General features: G+C 42.5%; 1 protein-coding gene across 2 annotated transcripts in view; it reads right to left on the reverse strand.

Annotated features, from left to right (window-relative positions):
• Window positions 1-25806, reverse strand: part of slc25a21 (solute carrier family 25 member 21) — a 129442-nt gene that overhangs the window by 53140 nt on the left and 50496 nt on the right. The window contains exons 1-2 of one of the 2 annotated variants that reach the window (XM_084045751.1): window positions 18839-18933; window positions 6969-7017 (exon numbers count right to left, since the gene is read on the reverse strand). In XM_084045751.1, coding sequence (XP_083901877.1) covers window positions 6969-6997 — 29 coding nt within the window. In that variant the 5' untranslated portion in view covers window positions 6998-7017; window positions 18839-18933. Of the gene's footprint in view, window positions 1-6968; window positions 7018-18838; window positions 18934-25806 lie in introns of those variants that run through there. The other variant, XM_084045750.1, reaches the window with a different exon arrangement.

Genomic DNA, 25806 nt, shown 5'->3' on the forward strand with positions numbered 1-25806 from the left:
TCGTTATCATTAAATAATTACGTTTACAACGCTTAAGGTAGCGTCATTGTTATGAGCAACCAGTGGCTTCCAAGATGGTGGCTGAATTGCTAATGTTGCCGAACGCAGAATGTTTAATGGATGAGAAATAAGGAGTAGGTGGAGAAGGAGGCTGTCAGTGGAGAGAGGGAGGGGCTTGAAAGTTGATGAAAGAGTGCATATATGAGAAGGAAATAGAGAGAGGGTGAGTGAATTTGCAAGGAATAGAGAGAGAGAGAGAGAGAGAGAGAGAGAGAGAGAGAGAGAGAGAGAGAGAGAGAGAGAGAGAGAGAGAGAAGAAAGTGAGGGTGTGGCCGTATCCAGACTGAGAAGACTAGCCTACGTTGGGTTTGTGTCTCATTAGAGTGTGAGGGAACATGGTGACACCATATGGAACGATGGTGGCCGCGACTGGGAAAAGAAAGGTGTGGCTTGTGCCTGTGGATGGAGGAAGTGAAATGGATGATGGTAAGGATTTTTAGATGAATCGCGTGGGCACGGACGGGCGCGTGTGGCTACACGTCGCCGTGAGTGCGCACGCATTTATATAGAAATAGTTGAGTTGACTATTTGTGTGTCTATGAAGGGCTTAGTTTCATGGCGACTGAATGCACGCGCGTATAAGGGCGGAGCCCCTGCGTAACTGGATCTCGACGTGCAGGGGGAAATGCGAGGGCTCTGTGGCTGCTACCTCTCTAATGAGAGAGGGGAGGGGACATGATCAGAGTCAGATGGAATGCCCCGAGCGCACAGCCCCCCTGCCCAAAGTGCCGCCCGACACCCTTTGTTACCTCCAAGTGAGCTGAGACCAGCCCATGAACCATGTAACTAGGTGGTTTCCAGGTTAATGAAATGTTGTAACTCCTGGGCCCACTGTCTCTCTCTCTCTCTCTCTCTCTCTCTCTCTCTCTCCCCCTCTCTCTCTACTCCCTCTCTGCCAGTCTCAGTAACCACCCCCTGCATCTTCGCCCCCACATTCCTGCCCTATACCCCATGGAGGAAGGTCAGGGGCAAGGGCAATTAACTGTTTACTTTGTGTGAAATATACTACATTTGCATTTGAGTTGTTTTGGTTGATGCCCTTATCTGGTGTAGCTCACAGTGAGTTGAAAGTGTTGAATGAGCTTCCACAAATTGCCACGTGTCATGTACAAACCTTCTATAGGAAGGATTCCGAAAGACAAAATTACAACGGCCGGACGACATATGCCTGTGTTCTTACAATAGTGTGTATTTCTTTACCCATTGTGAAGCAGGTTGAAACCTTTGTTCCAACGTGTGATAAATATACCCTTACATACTAACTTAATAATTCTAAACCATACAGTAATTTTGTATTCATTTTCTGTCATAGGGTCACTTAATGTATACTATTAGGGGTACACACCATTGCTGTTGCACTGGCATATCACTTACATGTTTGATATCTGCTGCTAAGTGATGTCTCTTATAAGAGTCTGTGATACAGGTATTCTGCCTTATTTTTATTTTTTTATTTTTCTTGAACACGCACATTATGTAGCCTACTGTATATTTGATATTGTTGCCCTGTTATCTGTATTTTTCCTTTGTTTGTTTCTCTATTTTTATGAGTGTATTTTATAACTGCGAATCACTAGAGCTTGTACCGAAGATAATTTCACCCACTGGTTTACCTCTGTAAACTTGTGATGTCACAATAAACTTGAAGTTTAGTTGCACTGCTGCACTTGGATACCAGATCTCAAAATGTACATACACAGCATAAATTTATGGGAGTTTAGATAGTGATGAAAGAAGTTGTAAGTCATGTTGATGAAAGGTGCGCTGCCCCACAGTCTTTCAGATGCGAGATGGATGTGGTTGTTAATAGAGGTGAGGCGCAGAGGTCACGGCTTGGCCGGGGAGTAAACACACTGTACCGCGAGGGACACTGAAAAGGCAAAAGGCAGAAGACGCGTTCCGAATCCTCAGCTGAACGATTAGTTTAGGGTCAAATACAATTACAATGTTAGCATTTAGCAGACGCTCTCATATAGAGCGATTTACAGAAGTTCAGAGTAAGTGCCATGAATATTTATTAAACAGGCCAAGTACTCAAGGGAGTTGAGTGCTAAGAGAACAAAGATACGGTAGGAAGTGACTAGAGAAAAAGTAAGCAACACACCTACTGTAGCATTATTCAAATAGTCGACGAAGGAAGTGCAGGCGGTAATTACTGGACAGGCGAGAGGCATGGTAGGGTAAAGGATGATTGAATAATAATCAACTGTAATTGTACAGTGCTTTCTGAAACAACGTTACAGTGCTTTACAACATAATGTACAGCAGGGGTGTCTGCTGTACCTTTTTTCACTTCAGAGCTACATGACCAGCTCAGCAAGATCTATCAACCAATTCTTTTTTTGATCCCATTACTGAAAATACTTAAAAAATGTACCCGAGGGTTGCTGTTACAAATGTCCTTTCTTTTTGCAAACGCAATTGTAATATGGACATGGTGAGAAAAAAAAAAGTCCTCCTCCAATTCTGTATGGAAGTAGTACATTTTCGGCTTGTTTGCCATGCACATTTTTATGTAACGTAATGCTACGGACGTTTGCACGCAACACTCTTGAAAACAAAGCATTGCACTGTCTGCCTACTATAGAAGCCACAATGGGAGCTACAGGCCATTTTTCATGCAAATCAATCAAGTCACCTTAATTGAAGTAGCAGATGCCAAAAGAAGGTGGAGTTTTGTATTTAACAAATATATATTTTAGGGGCATGTCATATGTGGTCGACCTGTGCAGCCCTTGTGATCTACTGGTAGATCGTGATCTACCTTTTGGGCACTCCTGCAGCACAGCAACATAACATGGAGAGAAAAGATAAACAGTAAAAAACAAAAAAGAAATGTCATACTACCCTGTCTAGGGTCCTACAGTTTAACCAAAACCATGTCTGTCTGATCCGGCTGCAGTAGAAGCTGTACTATGAAACATTTTTTTTGTGAATACAATGTTATTTTATCCAATCTGAATGGTATAGACTATAGAGTATGCTAATACAATGTAACATATACATTTGGGGGTGGTTGTATTTGGTCTCCCTGCTCTTCTATTGAGACATTTAGATCCTGTGTCTGTTTTTTACACGACTTGGTTGACAAGTGGTACCACTTGAAGGTCAAAATTAAATTTCACCCCTGAGCAAGCAGGCCCGTTCTATTAGCTCAGTGGTAAAGTTTCAGCTCTTGCGCAGGAGACCCAGGTTTGAATCCTGGGTAGAACATGAAAGTTACAGAGTGCTGTTTTATTTTGTCAACCATGATCTTCAGTTCTGTTTGCCTCACCTTTTCTTCTCGGAGAGGGGGGGTTTCATATTACTGTACTGTGTATACAGCTCTTTACTTTGTAAGACTGTAGTCTTGAAGGCTGAATCATCATTTAATGCAGGGGAATAGAAGCCCGAAGTTTTTAGTTTCATCACAGCAGTATTTGGTCTCTGCTGGAATATCTACACTGTACAATCCTTAGTGTTAATTTAACTAGACCCTTATGGGTCCATTAGGTTCCATGTGCACACTCTTCTGAGTTAAATTATCACAGAGGATTTTCCTGCGTGCTGAAGCTCCTAATCCTCATCCAGAACTTCCAAAGTCACCACTGCTCCCTCCACCTCTCTCTGTGCACTCACACTATGGACCCCTCATTTGGAAAATAAGTAAACATCAACTCCCAGGTTCACATTTTGTCAGGGTTCCCTTCCGAAAGAGTGGAAAAAAAAGAATGCCTTTGATATTGTGCTTGGTGGAAAAAAGTAAATTTACTCCAGTCCCAGTCCAATTTGGACCAGTGGACATTAAAGCAGGAGCCAGGGCTAATAAGAGCCATGCCTAAGAACCGAGAGCTGAGAGCGAGAAGGAGAAAGACAGAGAGAGGGCAAATTAGGGAGAGAGAGAGAGAGCGGTAGAAGAAAGAGAGGGGGTGAGAGAGAGTGAGCCCAGTATGTGTATGTGTGAGAGAGAGAGAGAGAAATATAGAGAGAGGAGAGTGGAGGTGTGTCTGGGCCTGATTCTATCAGCCAGTTGACTCCAAGGTTCATACTAATGGATTTCAGCTCCCTCTCTCAGTGGCCCAATTAGCTAGCTGCTGTGTATGCTTGGTCTATAAACTCATGTGTGGATGTTAAACGAGTAAACTTGTGTGTATGTGTGCGCAGACGAGTGACTGCATGTTTATGTGCACATCTGTGTTATTGTGTGTCTGTGTATGTGCCTGTGCTAAAGTGTGTTTCTATGATGTGTGTTTCTGTGTGTGTGTATGTGTGTGTGTGTGTGTGTGTGTGTGTGTGTGTGTGTGTGTGTGTGTGTGTGTGTGTGTGTGTGTGTGTGTGTGTGTGTGTGTGTGTGTGTGTGTGTGTGTGTGTGTGTGTGTGTGTGTCCTTTAGTCGCCAGCAGCCTCCTGTGGTTCAACAAAGGCCAGTCCAATAAACTTAGCACGCTCTGGCCTTGACTAGGATTCCCTGTTCAAAAAGATACTACTGTGAAGACTATTCTGTTCCTTCCATTTATCAAAAAAGAGAGAAAAATAAAACCTGACAAGCGCCTAAGTCAAGAGCGCAAGGAATCAATTTGTGCCCACCCATTAACGTAAACACGTGGAGACACAAACAGAAAAACAAACAGATAAACCTGTCCAGTTTAAGTGGAGCTTTTACCACTTTTAGGGAAGAGATTACAAAGAAAATAGTGTGTGCACTTTTAACCCTCACCCCGCCATGCAGATGGACAAGCGTGGGGCTCCGGCCTTACCTGTAATAAACCCTCATACCTTCTACGCATGACCATCAATCACGCCGTGAGGCCTTCAAAGTATCGAGTATCGACTAATACGGCTCCGCTCGCCCACTTTGGCTTTTATCCCCCGCGTTTCCGCCCGCTCTCTTCTGGTGGTGGCATGGGCCTTCAAAGTGCAGCCATCATGCTTTTTTTTCTTTTTTAAGGCACCCTAGCCCTAACCCTAGCGGTTTATTTACCAAGAAACTGCTGCCGTAAATGACAAAAAAGCAGCACAATTTACTGACAAGTAGTGAGAGGGGGGCGGGTGGGGGTGCTAAGAACTGAGCCAGAGGTCTTGGCTGGGCCTGTGAAAGACTATAAAGCTTTAGTAGTGGCCCACGACCTGTTTATGGCTGACTGAGGAGCTGTGGTGTGATGGTCCTGATCACCCTCTGCACCCCAAGAGGCTGCCACTCTTGCATAACAAGAGGAAGGACGAAGACTTGGAGAGAGCGAGGCAGAGGACGAAAATGGGAACCCCCCAACAAAAAGTATTACGCGGAACTCAGAGAGCACGCTCAGTGGCTGCTGATTCATTCTTCCTGTTCTCATCTTTTTCCCCCCCCCCCCCTTTTTTTTTTTTTCAAGAACCACAGGCCATGCAACAAAAGATGAATGGGATTAAATGAAATAATATGAGTGATTTGCAAACATAAAAATGTGTATTACTTTAACATTGTGCGGGAAATGAATGGGTAAATGATGCATTTCATTTTCCACAAAATGGCTAAGGCTCTTGGCATTGGTGCCCTCCTTGCTTGGAGAATGCAGAGCTGGTCAGGCCAGCCCCACTGAAGCAGGGGGAAAAAAAGAGCTGGTATGCAAAGAACTCCAATATATATGCCCAAGTGCCATTACTGCGCCCACGGAGAGGATTCAAGGCAGATGTGGAGTGGAAAAATATTTTGCTTCTTAGAATGCCAGACTTATAAGTTCAGGTCTACGACCGAGGAGTTAATGTATGAATGAATGGGAAAGGTAATCTGAACATTGAATTTGCCTAGTACAATCAATGTAGACTCTACATTGATTCTACATACATTGTAGATGAATCTGTCTTGGTGGCATTGATACAGAAACATATCAAATGAAGTAAAGCCAGATTTAAACTTAGTCGTACATCGCTGTTGCACACCGTAAATAGCAGAGTTACAAGCACATTTCATATACTGTATGTGCAAATGTACAATGAAAAATGTCCAAACAACAGTACATTCTGACACGCATTACATGATGAAAGATCACTTGCTGTACAGAGCAAATTAAGACTAATTCATGATAGACAGTTTGGAAAGTAACAGAATACATTGCAAAATATATACGTGTAACTAATCAGTTGTTACAGTTACAAAGATACATGCTGTAATTCAATTACAGTTTCTAATCGAAATGTTGAACTTGAATATCTTTTGATAGAAAGAAGCACAGTAATTGTACAATTAAAAACAACATTTCCATGCTAACAGTCTTTGCATCTTATGGGTAAAGGTCAGGGTTTGGGTGTATGCAGGCAGCAAAGACTTCAAGGCCGGTAGCAGTAATTTAGATAACTTTATATTTTAATCAAAAACCAAAAAGAACACAAAGTATTCACCTTGTGTTCTTTTTTTTGGTATTTGGTTTAAAATCAAAACATGATGAGCCTCTCTGATGTTATATTGAAGAACTTTGAGTAAAATATTCTTGACAGTAATCAACTGAGAGCTTCTGTCATTATGTGTTTTACTACACTAAACTAGAACATTGCCTGTTTTTATGTGGTGCATTGTACACAATACTGGTTTAAAACATTGATGTATAAAGATATATACATGTACATGTATATATATATACATGTATATATATATATGTGTGTATATATATATATATATATATATATATATATATATATATATATATATATATATATATATATATATATATACACACACACACACACACACACACACACACACACACACACACACACACACACACACACACACACACACACACACACACACACACACACACACACACACACACACACACACACACACACACACACACACACACACACACACACAGTATTAGCAGAGTAATGGGTAATCTGTAATACATAACATTTAAACAACAATCTTCCCAACTGTGGGTATACAGTACATACCTTGTCTTCACCACATCCAGTGGGTGCATTAGGCAGATCTCCACCAGGCCTAGGACAAACAAAAAGCAAGGTTAGTTAAAAGCACTAACATCTACCATTTTTTAAGTTTGAAGTGATTCTTTCTTAAGTTGTGCCAATGCTGTATGTGATACTAGGAGTCGTTTCAGGTCACATGTGGAGGACGAAGACAGTGATGGAGACCTGTAGAAAATAAGCCAGAAATCTGTAAATCCCCATAATTTCCTCCACCAAAGTGTCAAAACTGGGTTTAACTGCTCTTTTGCACCACCAAAAAGTGTGACTGAAATCGAATTGAGTTGGACTTTTTTCTAGTAAAGTAAAGTTGGGACCTACAGAAAATGGCTCTCCCAGGCAGCCAAGATGGCTGGTGGAAGGGAGAAAGAAAGAAGTCAATGTACAATACATTTCACAGGAACAGGTGCATGAGCTACTAGCAATAGACAGCTTTTTATACTTGAACTGCAAGGGATGACACTAACGGTTGACTGCCCGTGGCAAGTCAATAAAACGTTCGGGCAGGTGGAGTTAGCTTCCAGGTTGCCCGACGGGCAAGTGCATTCAGTCTTCATTAAATATTATTGGCTATATACGAAGAACAATGCTACCTTAGTTATAACAATCAGTTTCACTTATTCTGTTTTTCAAAGTGACTGTCACCACTCACCAGTTTTTGGTTGGATTTAACATAAATTTGTTCTACAAGCGTAAAATGTACCTATTATTATTATTAATAATTTTTTTCTGCCTTTTATTATATTTTTATAGTAGAGATGGACAGGAAACAGGGTTAGAGAAAGGGGGAAATACATGCAGCAAACCTGACACGAACCTGCGGTGTGCTATCAGGCTACTTTTGAGCCTAGGTTCCCGGTCCACAAGGCCAGCGGTCCGGGCCAAATTTACCTATTATTTTATAATGGACAATTTACTTTTTGGGTAAGTGGGCATGACCTTTGGGTAAGTAGAACATGACCTGTACTTGCCCGATGGGCAAGTGCTTCTCGCACCCTGAACTGCTACAACAGTAAGAAAGCAACTTCAAAATGTGTACGTGTACGTGCTCCATCATGGACACAACAAACACAACAATGGATGCCATGTTGAGCATCCTGACCAGGGGTCTTCAACGTTTTTCAGGCCAAGGACCCCTTAGCTGAGAGAGAGATGAAGCAAGGGGGATACATATTGGATTCATTTTAAATGTGTGTTCAGACATTTAACCACTTAATCACGCAATACTTTGTAAACTTGGCCTTTGGCTTGGTACTTGGTCTCCTCTTTTATCCCTGTACACCAAACCTCTTTTCCGAAAATAACCAATCTACAAGCTCACAACGCGTCACAGATGTGTTGTGAGCTTGTACTTGTTCGTAAATGGGTGTAGAAATCTGCTCTTTTCGGCTATTGTTCCCCCCAGAATAGGGATGTGAGGGTTCAAGTGGTTCATGTAAAAATAAAAATAAACTAGAAAAAGTGCTCCTCGGAGCACAAGTCTCCGCCAGCAGACTTGTGTTGGGAATGTTGGGAATGTTCTAATTCTTATGTTCTAATTCTTACAAAAAATAGAACATGTTACTGTGTCATAGTAACATGACACAAGTGTCCTATCCGTCTGTATAAGTGTCCTATCCGTCCTGTCTGTATAAGTGTCCTATCCGTCCTGTCTGTATAAGTGTCCTATCCGTCCTGTCTGTATAAGTGTCCTATCCGTCCTGTCTGTATAAGCGTCCTATCCGTCCTGTCTATGTAAGTGTCCTATCCGTCCTGTCTGTGTAAGTGTCCTATCTGTCCTGTCTGTGTAAGTGTCCTATCCAATTGTTACAGTATCCGCCATTTCTCAGCCATTTCGTGATTATTCCTGTCTTACCTCACTTTGAAAGAGGCTAAGACTCTTTCAAAGTGACACATGTATTTATAGGCCGCTATACGTCACTAGCCAATCAGATCACACTATTTCACCGTATTGTCACGTGTCACGTGAGGCTTGACCAATGTTAGCTTGGCCGAGGGGGGGGGGCGGAAAGTGAAAACAATGTCTCCTGGCGGAGACAATAAAGTCCCTATCACACAAAGATTTGGCGGCCGCCTGTTGAAGACCCCTGCTAAAGGCTTTATGGCAGTATTTGATGTTATTGATCACATGATCATTCTTGAAAAGATTTAGTGTTCAGTTGTTGGTATCCAATCAAAGGAAAAAAGATGTATTTTTTTTCTGATAAGTGACCCATATCCTCAGTCCCAGCTGTTGTTAGGATAATGAATGGATTTGCAGTGTTTTCTGGATATAAGATCATCTTGGGAAATCTTTGGCATTACCACATGGAAACCTAAGAAGCTCAGAATGATCAGGATACATTCCTTTTCAGTTGTCTCACAATGGGTTTTAGGTATTTAGGCATCTGTTTCTCTTAATTTTGAGGATATGGGTAATCGCCATGCTGGCTTGTGGTGGACATTTTTGTCAAAATATTTCTTTTGCCACGGACATACAAAATGAGTGGACAATGAAATGACCAGAAACACATGGAGAGCTAGCCCTGGATGACCATAATATTTCTGTAACTCTGAGAGTACAAATGGAACCAAATGGACCCGTAGGGTGAGAGTTAAGGGGGCCCTTGCAAATAAAACATTTGAGAACTAGTCCTAGTGGACTCCTAATGTGCCATTTAGTGTCATAGTAAATCAGTGTCATACATATTCTGAAGAAAACCTGGAGATTGACATTCAGTAATTGGGTCTTATGATCAAAATAAGAACATTATAATCCTGTGTGAAAAAGAAAATAAGAAATTTGCCACAGACTATGCCAAGTCTTTGCCACGGACACATTTGTCCGTGTACGGACATATTGATGACCCCTGATTTAGACCCAGTAGTAAATGAAATTTGAAGAGATCTTTAAAGATGGAGCCCTTTACTTGTATAGGTTCTATTGTGCTTACCATCGAGGCTTTTAGACCCAATACAGATGTTGCCTAATTATGTTCCAGCTAAGTATTTGAAATCAATAGTATGATTTGTAGATTTATATGGGAAAATAAGTGTCCTAGGCTTAAATTGGAGAAATGACAGGTACCTGTGATTGAACATGCGTTTTAAAATGTGTTGATTTATGTGGAATGTAATGTTTAATATATGTTTTTAAAGGCATATGGACCCCAATAAGTCTAGCGGTGCTTTAGGGCACAACATGGTGTTGGATAGTCCGCACTCTCGCAGCGCATCTCACAAAGAAACAACTAAATTACTTTTTGTTCTCTCCCATTTCTTTACATTGAATGGGTGTGGTTTGCACTGAGACTTCCTAACAACCTGACCACCTTGCATATCAGGTCTTGAGGATCTGACAGCAACCCAAACCATGTTAAGCGGTTATGTGTCCTGGCTTGATCACTGAAAACGTGCATGACTTCTAATTACCGCCATTTGAATGTTGTTGGTTGTGTTTTTTCTTTTGTTTTTTGAGCAACGGTTTTGAAAGACAGCCAACACAAACCAATCTACTGAGAGTCTGAGTGAGAACCCTTGTCGTCACTGTAATTATCGCCCCTGGTTAATTCAAATCCCAACCAGCCTAATAAATAATCCACAGTGTTTTCTGAGCTCTGTGGTGTCTGCATGCAAGCGGATATGAATGAAGGAGGCCCAATGAGACTTCCTCTCATAACAACCCGACTAATTCTCTGCTTTTCAAAGTGATGAAGGGACCCAATCCACTCAGCGTATTATCCATGTAAAGCCACTACATCAGTTATATGCTAACAGCTGGATAGTCAATAGAGCCTGAGTGATCAGTGAGGGACCCGCTGTGGTTTCACACACGCACTAACTACGTGCATCTGGGTGAAAAGCCACTGGTTTTGGCTTTGGAAACACTCAGACTCAATCAGGCTGGCTAACTCAGGATTCTCACTGTATCCTCTCTGCCATCGCTTTAATGGGGTTTCCCTCACAGATTCCACCATGTGTACACAGCTGCCGTGAAATACGGCCTCTCTCTAATTTGCTCAATTAAACATCATGTCTATAAAAAAAGTGTCTCCTCTGTTGGGGGGGGGGGGTTTCCAGGGACAATTATCATGTGAAACACCACAGAGGAAATTCCATCTACAGTGGTATCTTAATCTCCAATTGTTAGAATTGGAATTGATAGGAGTCCTAAACCTAATTTGGTAGCTCTCAGTAAAAACTAAACATATTGAAAGTCCTTCTGAAAGGGCTTAAAGATGGACCCAACAAAGGCTTTTAAAACTGCAGTGAGAGAGTAAACACAGGGGTTCCGAGAGCTTTTGACAGACACGTCTTTTTCAGGTGTTCCTATGAATAGACCTGTCGTGAAACCTGACCACATTAGATCTCTCCTCAGCTAATCTGATTACGCGATGAAGCCAAACCTGCCTGTCTGCCTGCTTACTGAGCCTGAACAAACACAAGGATGCTGGGAGAAAAAGAAAACACGCTCCAACAGGTGACCCACAGGAGAGAGAAGGAGCAGAGACCAGAGAAAGGCAGAGAGAAAGACAGAGAGAGAGAGAGAGAGAGAGAGAGAGAGAGAGAGAGAGAGAGAGAGAGAGAGAGAGAGAGAGAGAGAGAGAGAGAGAGAGAGAGAGAGAGAGAGAGAGAGAGAGAGCAGGGTCTGGGAAAATGGAGAGCTTCTGCATTCGCCATCGCCTCAGAAAATGTGCATCTGGACGATAAGTGGGAAACCAAACACACAGAAAGAAGACAAACAAAACAACGATTGGATTCCTTTTGTCTCTGTAGACTTGACTCTGGCACACAGTAACATTAGGGAACGTTTATCATCAATTAATCACTACTGCCAGTGTAGCTAAAAGGAGTACTGAATCTCATGTTCTTATGGGTAGAGTATGTTGTTTCTCTCATAAATTTAGATTGGGAAAAATAAAGTAAAACGGGGTAACGCGGGGTGATTAACCACCGAGGGCAATATTCCTAGATACACAGAGACGAGTGGCAAAGTGTAAATGAAGTATATACTCGTTCCCGATTTGATAAGCTCTTTCAAGACCATATTACTGTACTTACCAGCCGCGTCAGCATGGCTGGCATTGTTTTCACTTTGTGAGTCTGAGTGTGTGTCTGTGTGTGTGTCATCATGGCAAAATGCGGTCCTGTAGACACCTATTGTAGCAGGAACTACTACAGAAGTGGTTTTCAGTACATTGCCAGGTGTTTACATGTCTGTCTGTCTGTCTGTCTGTCTGTCTGTCTGTCTGTCTGTGGACAGATTTTGTCAACACGATAGCGTCATAACCATGCTGCAGTGACAAAACGGCAGTGACAAAACTTTGCAGGTGTGCAGTTGAGCTCACAATGAAGGCCAGAGTTCGTAAATGGGTGTAGTCCGAGAAAGGGCGTTGGAAGTAGCTGGGTAAGAAATAGGGAGGAGGCCCCATTGCACTTTACGCCCCTGACCCATATTGCAGCTGGTGTGATCCCATTGCAAGATGGGATCTAGTTTACAAACTACTATTCCTAGCCTAAACACGGTATCTTATCTTATGGTGTTAGGCTGTTAGCCATGTTGCTGTACGATTGTATTAAGACCATAAAGTCTTAATATTGAACAAATATATTTCAAATATTACTGAAGTATGTTTAAAGCATTTGCCCCTAAAATATATTGTCTCTAATACAGTACATATGCCTTTTCTGTATATTTTCAGTTAAAACAAATAATACATTCTATGTTTGTATTGATCTGCATCCTTTGATATGAGGCTGCCCTCAGCCTTAGGCACTTGTGTCTTTCCTCCAACAAGGCGGTTTCACAGGGCTTAGTGATGATAAGCATGAATGCAAAACCAGGCTGTGTTTATTTGAGCGCCTGTCTGACGCCCCAAAAGACGAGACACTTTAAGGACAACCGATGGCAGACAAGGAGGGGTTCCAAGACGAACCACAATGTGAGACTGCATTTGACAATAATCCACCAGTGGCCTCCATATGACCTGTTCTACACCTGTAGCATTGATACTGGCCTGACCCAGGTCAACGGCATTTGTAAACACACTCTTTCTTTTCACGTTTCACAGAATTAAGAGAAGAGTATGCTACTGGGATACAAACAGTATGATGCAAACCACCCAAGTAGCAATTAGGATGTACCTTTAATGGTGGGGTTTTGAATGGAATGCACCCTACTTTTAGATGTAATCAATTAAATGAGTCCATCCTGACTGCAAATACATCACACTTGCGTTAACTTGTGACGGTCTGAGTTGTAGTTCTTTCAGAGCATTTATGTGCCAAACGCCCACCTTCCTAAAAGCTGCTGAAAGGCAACTTCTCTTGCTCCATAGGGCCCCAGTGCATCATGGTCTTTTCTTCCCTGCTGTCAGCACATGCTACCGTTTAATCACAGAGCCCAGCAAATGTGAGCCTGCAAACTGTTGGGATCACTTCACACCCCTCCACGGCCTCCGTTTTACACTTACTGAGGGGGACGGACTAACATACTGTAACTCTCATTTCAAAATGAGATATCCCACCCTTGACATCTGCCTGTACTAAATGTTTGGGAGCTGCTTTTTAAAGCATAGCAGGCAACCTCAGCACTAAGTTGCAAAAAACAATATCTTTTTTTATCCTTAAAATTTTTATCCCACGATTGTGTAACCCATTTTTTCACCAAGTGCCAATTGCCTATGTAATCCTGGGCGCTCTCTCCCTCTGCCAGCCTAGGGAGAGCCCAGAACTGAGCTCATGCCTCCTTCAACGCATGAGGAGCTAGCAAGCCGCTTCTTATCACCTGACAGGGGGGGAGTTTCCCCTGTTGGACCTAGCGCGTGGAAGGAACCAGTTCCTTTCCCCTCCATCAGGCGCCCCGGCTGACCAGGGGGAGGCAGTATAGTGACCCTGATTACTGCATGTTTTTTTGAGGGTATCTACCCTAGGGGACACGGGAAGAACATGAAAACTCCACACAGAAAGGCCCTTTCGCCAACCCCACCTAGGGTATGGGCAAAAAACATTCTCTTATTGAGTGCTTTACTATGTTGTCAAAGAAATTACACAAAGGTCATACTGTACATGCCATACTGTACTGGCATATTAAAGGTCTAAAGGACAAATAAACTATATGAAAATCGCATTAAAACTATTCATATACAGTAGCTGATGCCTCATACAGGTCGATGCGCCTTTATTTGCGTTCCAAATAACAATTCTGGCGTTTTATCATTGCATAAAATGTGCGTTCTGTGTGGATCTACTCATGACACAAAAATACATATTTCGGGGCAAATTAATCGCAAAAAAAAGCACCCCCAGTGTGTAAGGACCTTTATACTAAAGTGTCAAATACATTCTCTGTAGTATGCAAGAGTTGCTAATGACATTCTTTCTGTTCTGACTGCCTCCATTTTTGCCTTGAAGAATGGTGAAAGTGTTCAGCAGCAACCTCCCTCCACAACTGTGGAGAGAGACGGGTACGTAATATTACAGTACAGTGACCTGCCATCTGGTTGACGTTTATAGGTTTGTTCCGCCTCAGTGGGTGACATACTGGGAGATTCCATTATTTTGAGGCCTCTTTTGTTTCTGAACCCACAATGGTACTGACAGCTTCTGTCATCCACGGCTCCTGTGCCTGCAGACACACACACACGACTAATCACTGCTGCTAATGGCAACGACAGCATCAGTACCGTCTGGAACGCAGCCACCGACTAACACACGCACAAACATACTCCTAACATAGTACAGGACTGCCCTATGCCACAAATGCTCTCCGTGCCGGGTCACAGAGTACAGCCTTGTGTTTTTGCTCCATCATCAAAATGATCACTTAAGGTGGAAAAAGAGTGGGTATAGGATACAATTAGTTGGATATTACGCTGATTTTACGTTGCAGTGACGCAAAGACGAGTCTTGATTCGTTGCCTGCTGTTTTTTTGTACTGGCCACAGTTAAAGTCATGTGCGGCATTTTTACAGCCGTGGAATTTTGGCCCTCGTGTTGGATACAGGATAAGTAGGGACCATATGGTGGCATGTCAGAGCGAGCCAGCAGAAACAATGAGACAGCAGAAAGTCCTACATCATCGCCCCGTTCAACATCTTGGGTGGTTCGAAGAGTTGGAGATATATGGACGGCGCATGAGGTCTCCGGGTCGGACCCAACAGGCAGTCCTGCTGGAAGCTCCGAGCCCGGCCACCATCCTACCCGATGAACATTCCGAAAGGTCTGATAACTTGTCGTACAAAGACAGAAGACCATACATCATGCAGATGAGATGATTATCTGAGTTGGTTTTGGCTTGGGTATGCATGCAGTTTTTGCTCCCACGCAAAAGTGAGAAAGAAAAACAATAGTGCGCCAGGGAGTGATTTCTCAACGGGTGCAGGTGTCATCCATCACGCCGAGACACACACTGAATGACTGTAATTCCCAGCAGCCACAGGGAGAAGGTCACTGCCACAGGAAGTAGGACTCCCCCAGTTAAATGGAGTAATACATCAGAGTACACTTACTGGTCGTGCATTTCACACGCTTTACGACATACAGTAATAACAGTTTAGTAACTGTAGGCCTACTTAAATAATGGTTCCTTCATTATTCTAATCAAATAACTGAGGAGTTTGATTCTAAAATGAGAGCTACCATTTAAGTAACTCATACTCTAAATTGATTTATAGCACAGAATTAAAACAAATTACAGCACTTTTCAAAGGACTGTAGGTCAATTAAGTTCTTGGTTGGCAGAACGATAACACATTTAGAATCAGAGAATGATGAACTTCAGGTAATTGGATTTTCCTAAAACGGATATACAGTGTTTTGGTCATTACTGTGAATCTGAACCGATAAATCAAAGTCCAGCTGTAATTATTTTTATCGTGCAAGTTTCAATGCAACACATTTTCTGCACCACTGACAATTAAAGAACACCAGCTAATAGTCTGTCATGTGGTTTGAGGGCATGAGATGAGCCGGAGAAAAGTGTGATGACAGAAGCCTAGAGTTCACCCCAGAGGTCTGCCCTGATTCTTCCAGAGCCCCTGGCTGAACCTGCCGTTGATGGCTCCTGCCTCCATGCCTGCTATTAATACTTTTCAAAACACGTCCAATCTGGAATGCTAAACACAACCGCCAGGCCACTGCCTACCTCAATTTTTCACCTGCGGCAACAAAGCCGATGTGATGTCTATCAGCGAGCCAACCGCCAGGCTCACGTATTACAGGTTCTCTGAGTCAAAGACGCCGAGGCTGAATGCATGAGGAATGGAAGAATGGTGGTGAGACTGCTCTGAAGGACCGTTGACATAAAAGGTAAATAAAAAGGGTGGAGTGAACTTTGAATTTCAGTTGTTTAACGGCATAAGGCCAACAACCAACAATAACACACGCACGCATGCACAATTGCACGCACAAACACGCGCACATGGGTCTCTAAAAACTTGGATACACAGTAAAAAGTGTATAAATAGATAATGTAATGGAACCGTGACAGTCCATTATAACACTTCCAGAGTCAAATTAACACCATTAAGTCATTTTCATACAGGGTTGCCTTTGACACCGTAAAAGAAGCAGAGAGAGAGGAATTTGCTTATTAAATACTACTGAATGTAATACTGTTTTAGTAAAGGAAAAATGTTAGCACGGTTAGCCTACATTTGCGACTGAATGAAAACATCTATACTGTCTAACTAGAGAATGCTAGTTAGGTTGGCATAAACAAGTCAAAACAGGGAAAGCAAAATGATAAATATAAAATATGGGTATCCAAATCACATGAGGCTGCTGTGGGTCAGGCCAATAAACTAAACTTACAACCCAGAAAGGCACACTTTAAGACTGAAAGATTGCCGGAGAGTCCAACCTGTTTTTACAGCAAACATCAGGCTCAACAATTCAAATCTAATCCCATTAAAATTGCAATTGGTATATAAACCATTCTCAACCCAAGAGGGGCAAACACACCAATCCGTCATAAGCACACAGGCTATATAATTACCTCATTTTTAACGCGGGAGGGTATGGCAAAAGAAAAGGTATTTCATGGGTAAAGTACACATACACTCATAGATATTAAAGGGCAATTAAAGACTTTAGGAGAGGAAAGAAAGTTCATTAATGCAGAGGCAGGCGGCCATTAGGAGCAGTGATTTATGCCCCCGTCCAGCGCTCCTCTCGTGTCAGAGGTGGACATGATGAAAAAAAATGAGACTAAAACAAATACTGGTGTGAAGGTACTGATTATGAAGGAATTTACATATAAAAAAAGACCTTATAATGGCTCAGGACATCTGGGAGAGAGGTCTGAGGAGTTCAAAAAATATGAACAACCATAATGAGTGGGTAATGAGAGGTGAGAGATAGACACAGAGAGAGAGAGAGAGAGAAAGAGACCATGGGGACAGTTATTAATCCCAGATATCCCCGCAATCAGGCTTACTGCCTCAGGAGCGGAGAAGCATCCCATTTAACTCCCCAAACAGTCCCTAATTCTGCACTTGAAAAAGCTGAAAGGGTGCTTAGAAAAACAAGCGAGGCCATCTCCAATGACAGCACGTCTTTTTTTTTCATTGAGGGCCCCTGTCGAGAGAAGCGCTGCTGCTTCCCCGGCTTTGCAAACACAGCCCTGGCATTCCTGGGGCCTGGCCCCGGCTACCGGTGCTGCTGCTTTATCTGTTATCGCCTGGGTGTCGGTTTCCACCCGGCGCGTCTCCTCTTGTTCGCAGGTCAGCAGTCATGAATCAGAGCAAAGAGCAGATGAAAGGAGGGGGAAAGAAAGAGAGAGGGAAAAAGAGAAGTGGAGATGGGAATGATGGGTAAGCGGGAGGGGGTGGAGGAGTAGATGATTAATCTTAGCACTCCCCTTTTCTGTTATTGTACAACAACATGCACCGTGTCTGTCGAGCTATCAGATTTATTACCTGGAATTATGCATCAGCAGTTATTGCGCACACACTCCTCTGGTATGTCCCTGTCATTCAAGCATTGTGACTGATCATCAATATTTGTATCATTACTACTGGTGACTAGAGTTGGCATGGAGCTGAAGTGACAAACGTAGGCCTACGTGACGAATCGTGAATTCTTGACAATGACAGACAGGCAGGTAGAAAGAGAAGAGACAGATAGTAGCGAGAACAGACTCCTGGCTGTCACCCGTCTGCTGCAGTGAAAGCTTGTGTCTTTCATTACTGTCACTGATTTCTGACACCTGTGGTCATATTCTCCACACAGAACCATCAGATGCAAATCGCTCAAGCCAACCGCACGGAAGTGTATGAGAGGAGGAGAAGAAAGGAGGACAAAATGGATGCAAAACCCATGGTGCAACTGATGTTTGAGAGGAAGTACACCGTGTCGTCCCGTCCCCCATTCATTCTCGAGGAGCACTTTTAAACAAATTTCTCCAACTCCGAGCTGGACACCTGTCAGAGCAGCCCTAAGGCTCTAACATAAAGACAGACAGCAAGCAAAATTATCATTGAGTGAAAGCCTTGCATCTGCAGAACGAATTGCAACTTTAAACATTTGAACCCTAGCATCCCTATTCTGGGGTGAACCGATTCTGTGTTGAGGGAAAAACCAAGCTGACCTATAGAGCCCTGGAGGACCACAGTCAACTATACTACAGTACATGTATAACTATAAGTATATAGAATTTAAGTGGTTAAAGGAACAAATGTGGCCCTACAGCGTTATAAGAATGACAACTACTCATTTTAAAAGTAGGATACAAGAGTTTTTTAAATGACTTCACAAACAGAGCCCCAACAATTTTTCAACCCACAGGCTTTGTGTAATCCCTTACTTCAAATAAAAACAATGAACATTCGCAAAACATCAAGTTACAAGTATCTCACCTGACAACCGCCATGCTAAAGTATTTCACCTCATTGTAACAGACTCTCACTGTGTACTTTCCCTCACTCAGCTGTCTTCGCCATTCCATCAAATCTCCACACACACGCCTACTGCTCAAACAAGACCTCAAATCTTCACAAGCAAGCAATCTTCTTGGCAGTTCCACGCCAATGCCTTGATTACCAAGCTATAATTATACATTGCAGTGCATAATTGAGCATGCAACATGATAGTTTAGTAATTACGTTGGAATAATCTGGCTACAATATTGCTACTTTTTTTTCTCCAAATTTAAATGATGTGGCCACAAGTTTGCCAAAATGCAAGTTAGATTTAATTTCAAATGTTTGGAATCCCAAGTCTTGGAGGGTTCCCAGGTTGATACGCCTATGCAGAGATAACTACTTCAACCCTAGCGTCCCTATTCCGGTGGCAGATCTACAAGCTCAAAACGTGTTGCAACGCGACCACTGTTTATGTGTGAGCTGGTAAATCCACAATCTTTTGGCAAAGAGATTTGGTGTAGAGGGAAAGAATAGCGGACCAAGTACAGAGCGGACCCCGGCCAAGTTGACTAAGTATAGAGGATTCAAGTGGATAACTAAAACACAAAAAAAACTAAGGGCTCCTTGTTTCACTTTCACTTTGCTATCTAGCCTACAATCAGTAAACTCTAAAGACATGTCACAGTGAAACAATGACTTCCCTTTTCACGATTTGCCTGTACCGTGCCAAGCCATGGTGTTCCACTCAAATTCCAACGAATTTGACAAGAGCCTACAGCACAAAAGGCGTCACAATATTTTACTATGGTTGGGCAATGTAATCTGTTCGTGAGAATAGAAGAACACAATTACAGTACATGGTGCTTGTGTGGGCTGGCATCAGTTCTGTTTCATCAGTCAGTGTGTGTGTGTGTGTGTGTGTGTGTGTGTGTGTGTGTGTGTGTGTGTGTGTGTGTGTGTGTGTGTGTGTGTGTGTGTGTGTGTGTGTGTGTGTGTGTGTGAGAGAGAGAGTGCACATGCATGTCTGCATGCATGTTATTACAACCATTAGCCGCCATTTCACACTAATCATCCCACATTGTTCTTGTTTGCACATGTTAAATTATTACACCATTAAATTCTGACTAATGTCCTCACGCACACGCACACGCACACGCGTGCGCAGGAAGGAGGGGAGGTGATGATTGAGTAATGCTCTTTCCTCAACAACTCAACAACATCCTTTCATCAACTGTTGTTAAGGTGCCCTTGAGCAAGGCACTTCCTCCATTGTTGCTCTGGTGGTGCAGATTATACGCTACAAGCGGGAGAATGGTTGTCATCTCAAAGTCATTGGATGAATGAGAATGAGGGTGGAGCTGAAAAACTGAAAAAACATTTGCCTGGATAAATACTGTAGGTAAAAAAAACGAAACAAAAGACAATAACAAGTTCCCCTGTTCTGTGATACTATTTATCAACCTAAACGCCCCAAGTGCAAACCAAAATCCCTGCATTTAGCTTAACCACTTAGACCCCATAAGGGCGTCCCCCACGGCTCTATACTTGGTCCGCTCCTTTTTTCCCTCTACACTAAATATCTTCACTGAAAATAGCCGATCTACAGGCTCACAAAGACGCCTTGTGAGCTTATAGATCGGCTATTTTTGCAGAATGTTCACCCCCCCCCCCCAGAATAGGGACACTAGGGTTCACGTGGTTAACTAAAGAGAGAAAAATGGACCTGTAAGGATGATGGAGGAGGGTTTGTAAACACAGAGAACAATCCATTATGGTGAACCTTTATGTGCTGCTGAGTGATGGAGAAGACAGGCGTAGTAAAGTGGGCAAGTGGACCAGCCACCAGAGACACCACCACCACCATTAACTTCACCACCGCCTCACCACATCACATCCAACATCACTGAAGGACCCACCCACCCTGGCCTAAGCCCGGTGTTGAGGCCCATCCACCTACTGTAGTACAGGGTTTCCCCAAACGTTTCAGCTGAACGCCCAAATACATTTGGATTTGAATTAACCTTAACTCAAGCCCTATTTTTTAAATTGTGATAATAGCCGATCTACAACATTTTCTCTTTTTTTTTTGTCTATATATACTGTATATATAAATAATTGTTCTATATCTTTTGAAACAATAAAACAATTATTTTGTAGGAAACATAAAAAAAAATGTTTGGGAAACACTGACCTAGTGCAAAGCATTGGTTCTCAAAGTGGGGTCCGGGGAGCCCCAGGGGTTTTTGGGGGGGGGGTACCAGGGGGTCCCCACTACTCCCCAGCAAAATTAGCTAATACAGCGTCACAATCATTTTAACCACTTTAACCATATTTTATACTTTGGCTATTCAAAAATAGCAGATATACAAGCTCATAGCGCTATGAGCTTGTAGATCTGCTATTTTTGAAAAATCCCTGGCACAAAATATTTTTGAGATGGGGGGGGGGGGGGCAAATACATATCATTTTGGGGGTCCTTGACATGAAAAAGTTTGAGAACCACTGGTGTAAAGTAAACACAGATTAAACACCTCTTCTCAACACAGCAACACCCAGAGGGGGAGAGCCTGTGTCATTACTGTCACCTAGTGGACAGAGATTGATGAGCAATACAATACAAATACAGCAAGGCAAATAGGGAAGGCACCTGTGAGATCATGGCATAGAAAAAAAATGTTAACATTGCTGAAGGAATTATTGAATCGGAAGTTGAGGGAACAGAGCTACTGTACGAGTGAAAAGCCATCACTCTTTACACTCTCAGAGTTACACTGACACACAGTTTTTACAATACCTTTATTGAAAGGATAACCCCTTGAGATGTATCATCTCGTTTTCGAGAGGGTCCTTATCACAAAAATATAGAAAGTACAATAGACAGAACAATACCACAAATACATCCATGCATACTGTACATAAACAAGAACAACTTGACAAAAGCTCTTCTGAAACTGGCCACTCCCACCCCACCTGATCACCCACAAAATAACAGACTTCATGCATTAATGCACCAATGTAAAGCTAAATGAACAAAAGCAAAAACTACCGACCGTTACATACATGCACATGCGGTAACATGCATTGACGTGCCCATACGAATACACTGAATACAGACATGCATGTGCACCTTGGAAATTAAATTGCAGTGTATTCCCTATAATTCACAGGACGGATTATAGAAGACAGAAAACAATCAGAGGCATTTAGAAGCAGGAGCAGGTTATTTGAAGATGAGTAAGGATAGATGCTTTTAAAACATTAAAGGAGTTAATAGATCTAAGGGAACCGGAAAGATTGTTCCAATCGGCTGGAGCTTTCCAGTATATTTAAAAGCACGTCGACCTTTACTGATTTTGGTGGGGATAATGAAGTAAGGGTATTCTGCCTCAGGGTGTATGGTGAGCTGTAGGGACTTAAATATATTGCTGTGTTTGCTGTGTCTCTTTTTGTGGTTTAAATTTAAAAACCACCCCCTCCCCCAAATGGAATATATTGACACCTTGAAACTTAGCATCCAGGAGTTTTTTTGCCTACACAGTACAATCACCAGTGTGAATTTAACTCAGTGGAGTCAAATGGATACACAGATTTTACTGTGAGCTGGTACAATGTCCGCTTTACAGAGAAAAAAAGAGGGGGGCTCTGCTTTTGATACCCCCCTCGGGTCATTCATTTTTATCACCAGTGGGTATATGTTTTATCCCTGCTTCTGGTCAGACTGAATTAAATTTCCTTTTGTCTGTAGATGTTAGCTGTTAAAGTTTGATAAAATCACAATTTAACAATTGTATAAAAAAAAATATATATATATTACTCACATTAATACTGGCATGCCTACTTAGGAGAAAAAATGTCTTTCTTTATTGAAATAAATAAGGGAAATGGCAAATCTACAAGCTCACAACGCATCACAAAACGACTTTGTTGTATCGAGTACAAAAAGTAAATAAGGCTGTGGTTAAGAAAATGCCCCCCCCCCCCTGCTTTTTTTTTTAAACAAATCAAACCCTATTCATGTCTACAGTACCACAGCCATTCACCCTGATGTCACACACACCGCCAGGGCTGCTGACCACTCGGCCGATATAGAAGCCCGGCCCACTTTCTGCGGAAGCACACCTGAGTCCATAAAAGCTGATAATGGAGCCAATAATTGGGAGGGAACAGCAATAATGGAGGTTTAGTGAGGCAGTAAATAGTTTAATTAGTTGTTAACACCCTGTGTCTATATGGACAGGCTGAGGCCCACTCTGCTCTCTGTGGACTGGGCTGGATGGACACACAGCCAGGGGCCACCGCAAGCTACTCATCCTATAGTCACATTTAAAGAAAGAATAAATACACACTAAAATCCCCATAATGTTAATTTAACTCAGAGTGTGCAAATGTTACGGGCCCATTTGGTTATATTTGTACACGCTCTGAGTAACAAATGGATCTTCGCTGCTGTTCTGCATTACAGCCATTAAATCCTGAATGGGTCCTCTTCAGGCCAAACCATCGATACTAGAACTAAACCCCAATATCCATCAACAGACTGCAGACCGTTGAAATGTTGTCCTGGCAGGGATGCTGAGCATAATGTATCTTTAGTGTCTATTTTAGGGGTTTAGCTCTTATAAAGTACAGAAAATTAATGCAACTCAGGAGCCGGGACACCTGCAATAGGGTTCAGATTGAACTCAGTCCGGGGAGGAGCTAATTCATAGAGCCCTCCGGGAAACAGAGACCGGGCCACATGTGGCCTTAATGCTTCAACCCTGTTGGCTGACATTTTGGGATGCATCATGGGAGAAGGAGTCTTCCCAAAAGCACGATATCGTTTAAAAGGCTGCAAGGTAGATAAATGCAAATGATGCAAGGAGCAAAAAACCAAACGGACATTCCTGAAGGGTGATATGATCTCTCAGTCCAGAATCTATCCACAGTGGGAGCGATACGGCTAGAGGAGAGAGTGAGTAAGCCGACAGGGTGGTCCCTCTTGTCTGTGCCGGGTTGGCAGGCGGGCAGGGTGGGAGAGGAGGAAGAGCTCCGAGGCTAAGCTACAGTAGGCGCAGGGGCAGGACCTACAGGGCGCTAGTAGCTAAAGGGAACTGCTCTTGGGGCTCCCCTCCCGTCTTTAGCGTGAGAGTTTAGGGGCAGGAAGCCATTACCAAAGTGTAAACGCACTCAGCCATCACTGCCCAAACACAGTTGAAACATGTTTCACCACTCCAAAAAAAGAAGAAAAAAAAAAAAACATTTGGGGGAAAGAAATTCCTGTCCTATACAAACACAACAGTGCTCTCTTGTCGCTTTTTGCCCTGAGAGTAAAGACCCAGGGAGAAGAGAAGGTCCTAAGCAGGGCTGCCTGGCTTAGTACATACAGCTAGCACTCCCATCTCTGGTTCCCAAACATTGCATAACCCAAATGCACATGCATGCTGGTGGTTTGGGCCTGATGAGAGACTGTGATTATGTTACATACGCCGGTGGTTTGATGCAATAATTATGCAATCAACATCGCGGCTCAGTCTAGTGTAATGTGATTTATGATCATTGTTTGAATTGGGGTAATTAATTGCCCTAATGCGTGAAGGGAGGGCGGGCAGGCGGGCAAGGCAGCAAGACCCGCTGTGTGTGACATGGCATCTGCTAACAGCTGTCACTTTGGCACATGACCCCCCCTGCCACGTCGCTCTGCCAGCGCCAGGGAAACCCAACCCTGGCTTGCTTCATATGGTAGGTTACGGCCCCCCTCTTCATTTACAAAGCCCCTTAAAATCACATGCAGACACACACAGGCACGCCTATTCACATTCAAAGATGAAGACAAATATATATATGTCTTGGGAAATATTAAGAGAGTAAATTAGGCAAATTAGAGAAAATCCACCCAAAACAAGAAATGTATCTTATTCCTATGATCTTGGAAAAATTCAGCCATGATTAGTGAATATGAACAAATCTATCCCAAGCTGCAAGCGCGAGAGCCAAGACACTCTTTATGATGTCATACAAGGCTCCGCTGACGGTGAATGACAGTGAACGACAGGATCAGTATCCTGGGTGATTTTAAAAAGGTCAAACAAACATTTTGTCTGAGCTCACAAAGATGGCCTCTGATTCAATGTCAATGGAGCAGTTCCAACTGGATGACGTCACATATTAGAAACTTGGTTCTCTTGTTTCTAGTGTTGCGATGGGGTTGTTTATGTTCTCAAATCCACATTCATCTAGCAGTGATCAAAGGAATACCACATTAATTAGTTCTCACTGAGACAGTTGGCTCTAAGTTGGATTACACTGTAAAGAGGACATTTTAGTCAGGTCCATGAAGTACGACCCATTTGCATGTTCAGAACTTGTACACTAATAACAATTGATGCTTGCTGCAAAAGGTTTCAGCATAGACAGTCTGAAAAGATATGTTAGAGGGAGAAAAATATTTTAGGGAAAAGAAAAATAATTAAAAAAATACTTTAAAATATGAGGCATTTCCAAAGCATCATACTGTATGCATACATGCAGATGCAAAATTGTTAACCTCTTAAGGCCTATTTACTACGTTTCATGCAAATAGCGAAAATAGCCAATCTACGGGCTCAAATTTGTAAAAAGAAGTGTTAAACATTAAAAAAAAACTTTTTTAAAATTTGACCAAAATAGGGCATGGCATTTCTATAATCATTTCTATAGTTATGTAGTTAAAGGAACAATGGATGCTTGCTGCAAACACTTTGTGTATAGACAGTCTAAAAATATATAGAACATATGTTCAGGGGAGGAAAAAAAATGTATGCAACAAATAATAAAAGAGCATTTCTTAGGGTTCATTTAACACATGCAGACGCAAAATTGTTAATGAAATTCAGAAACACGCCAGAGAAATAGCTCCATCATCCTGTAATTGAGGGGTCAGGATCTCTTTGTTGGACAAACTCCAAGTGAACCGTACACGGATGTGGTGGTCCCTTTCATCC

This window comes from Gymnoscopelus microlampas (genome assembly GCF_963454915.1).
Source record: "Gymnoscopelus microlampas genome assembly, chromosome: 20".
In the NCBI taxonomy this organism is placed as follows: domain Eukaryota; kingdom Metazoa; phylum Chordata; class Actinopteri; order Myctophiformes; family Myctophidae; genus Gymnoscopelus; species Gymnoscopelus microlampas.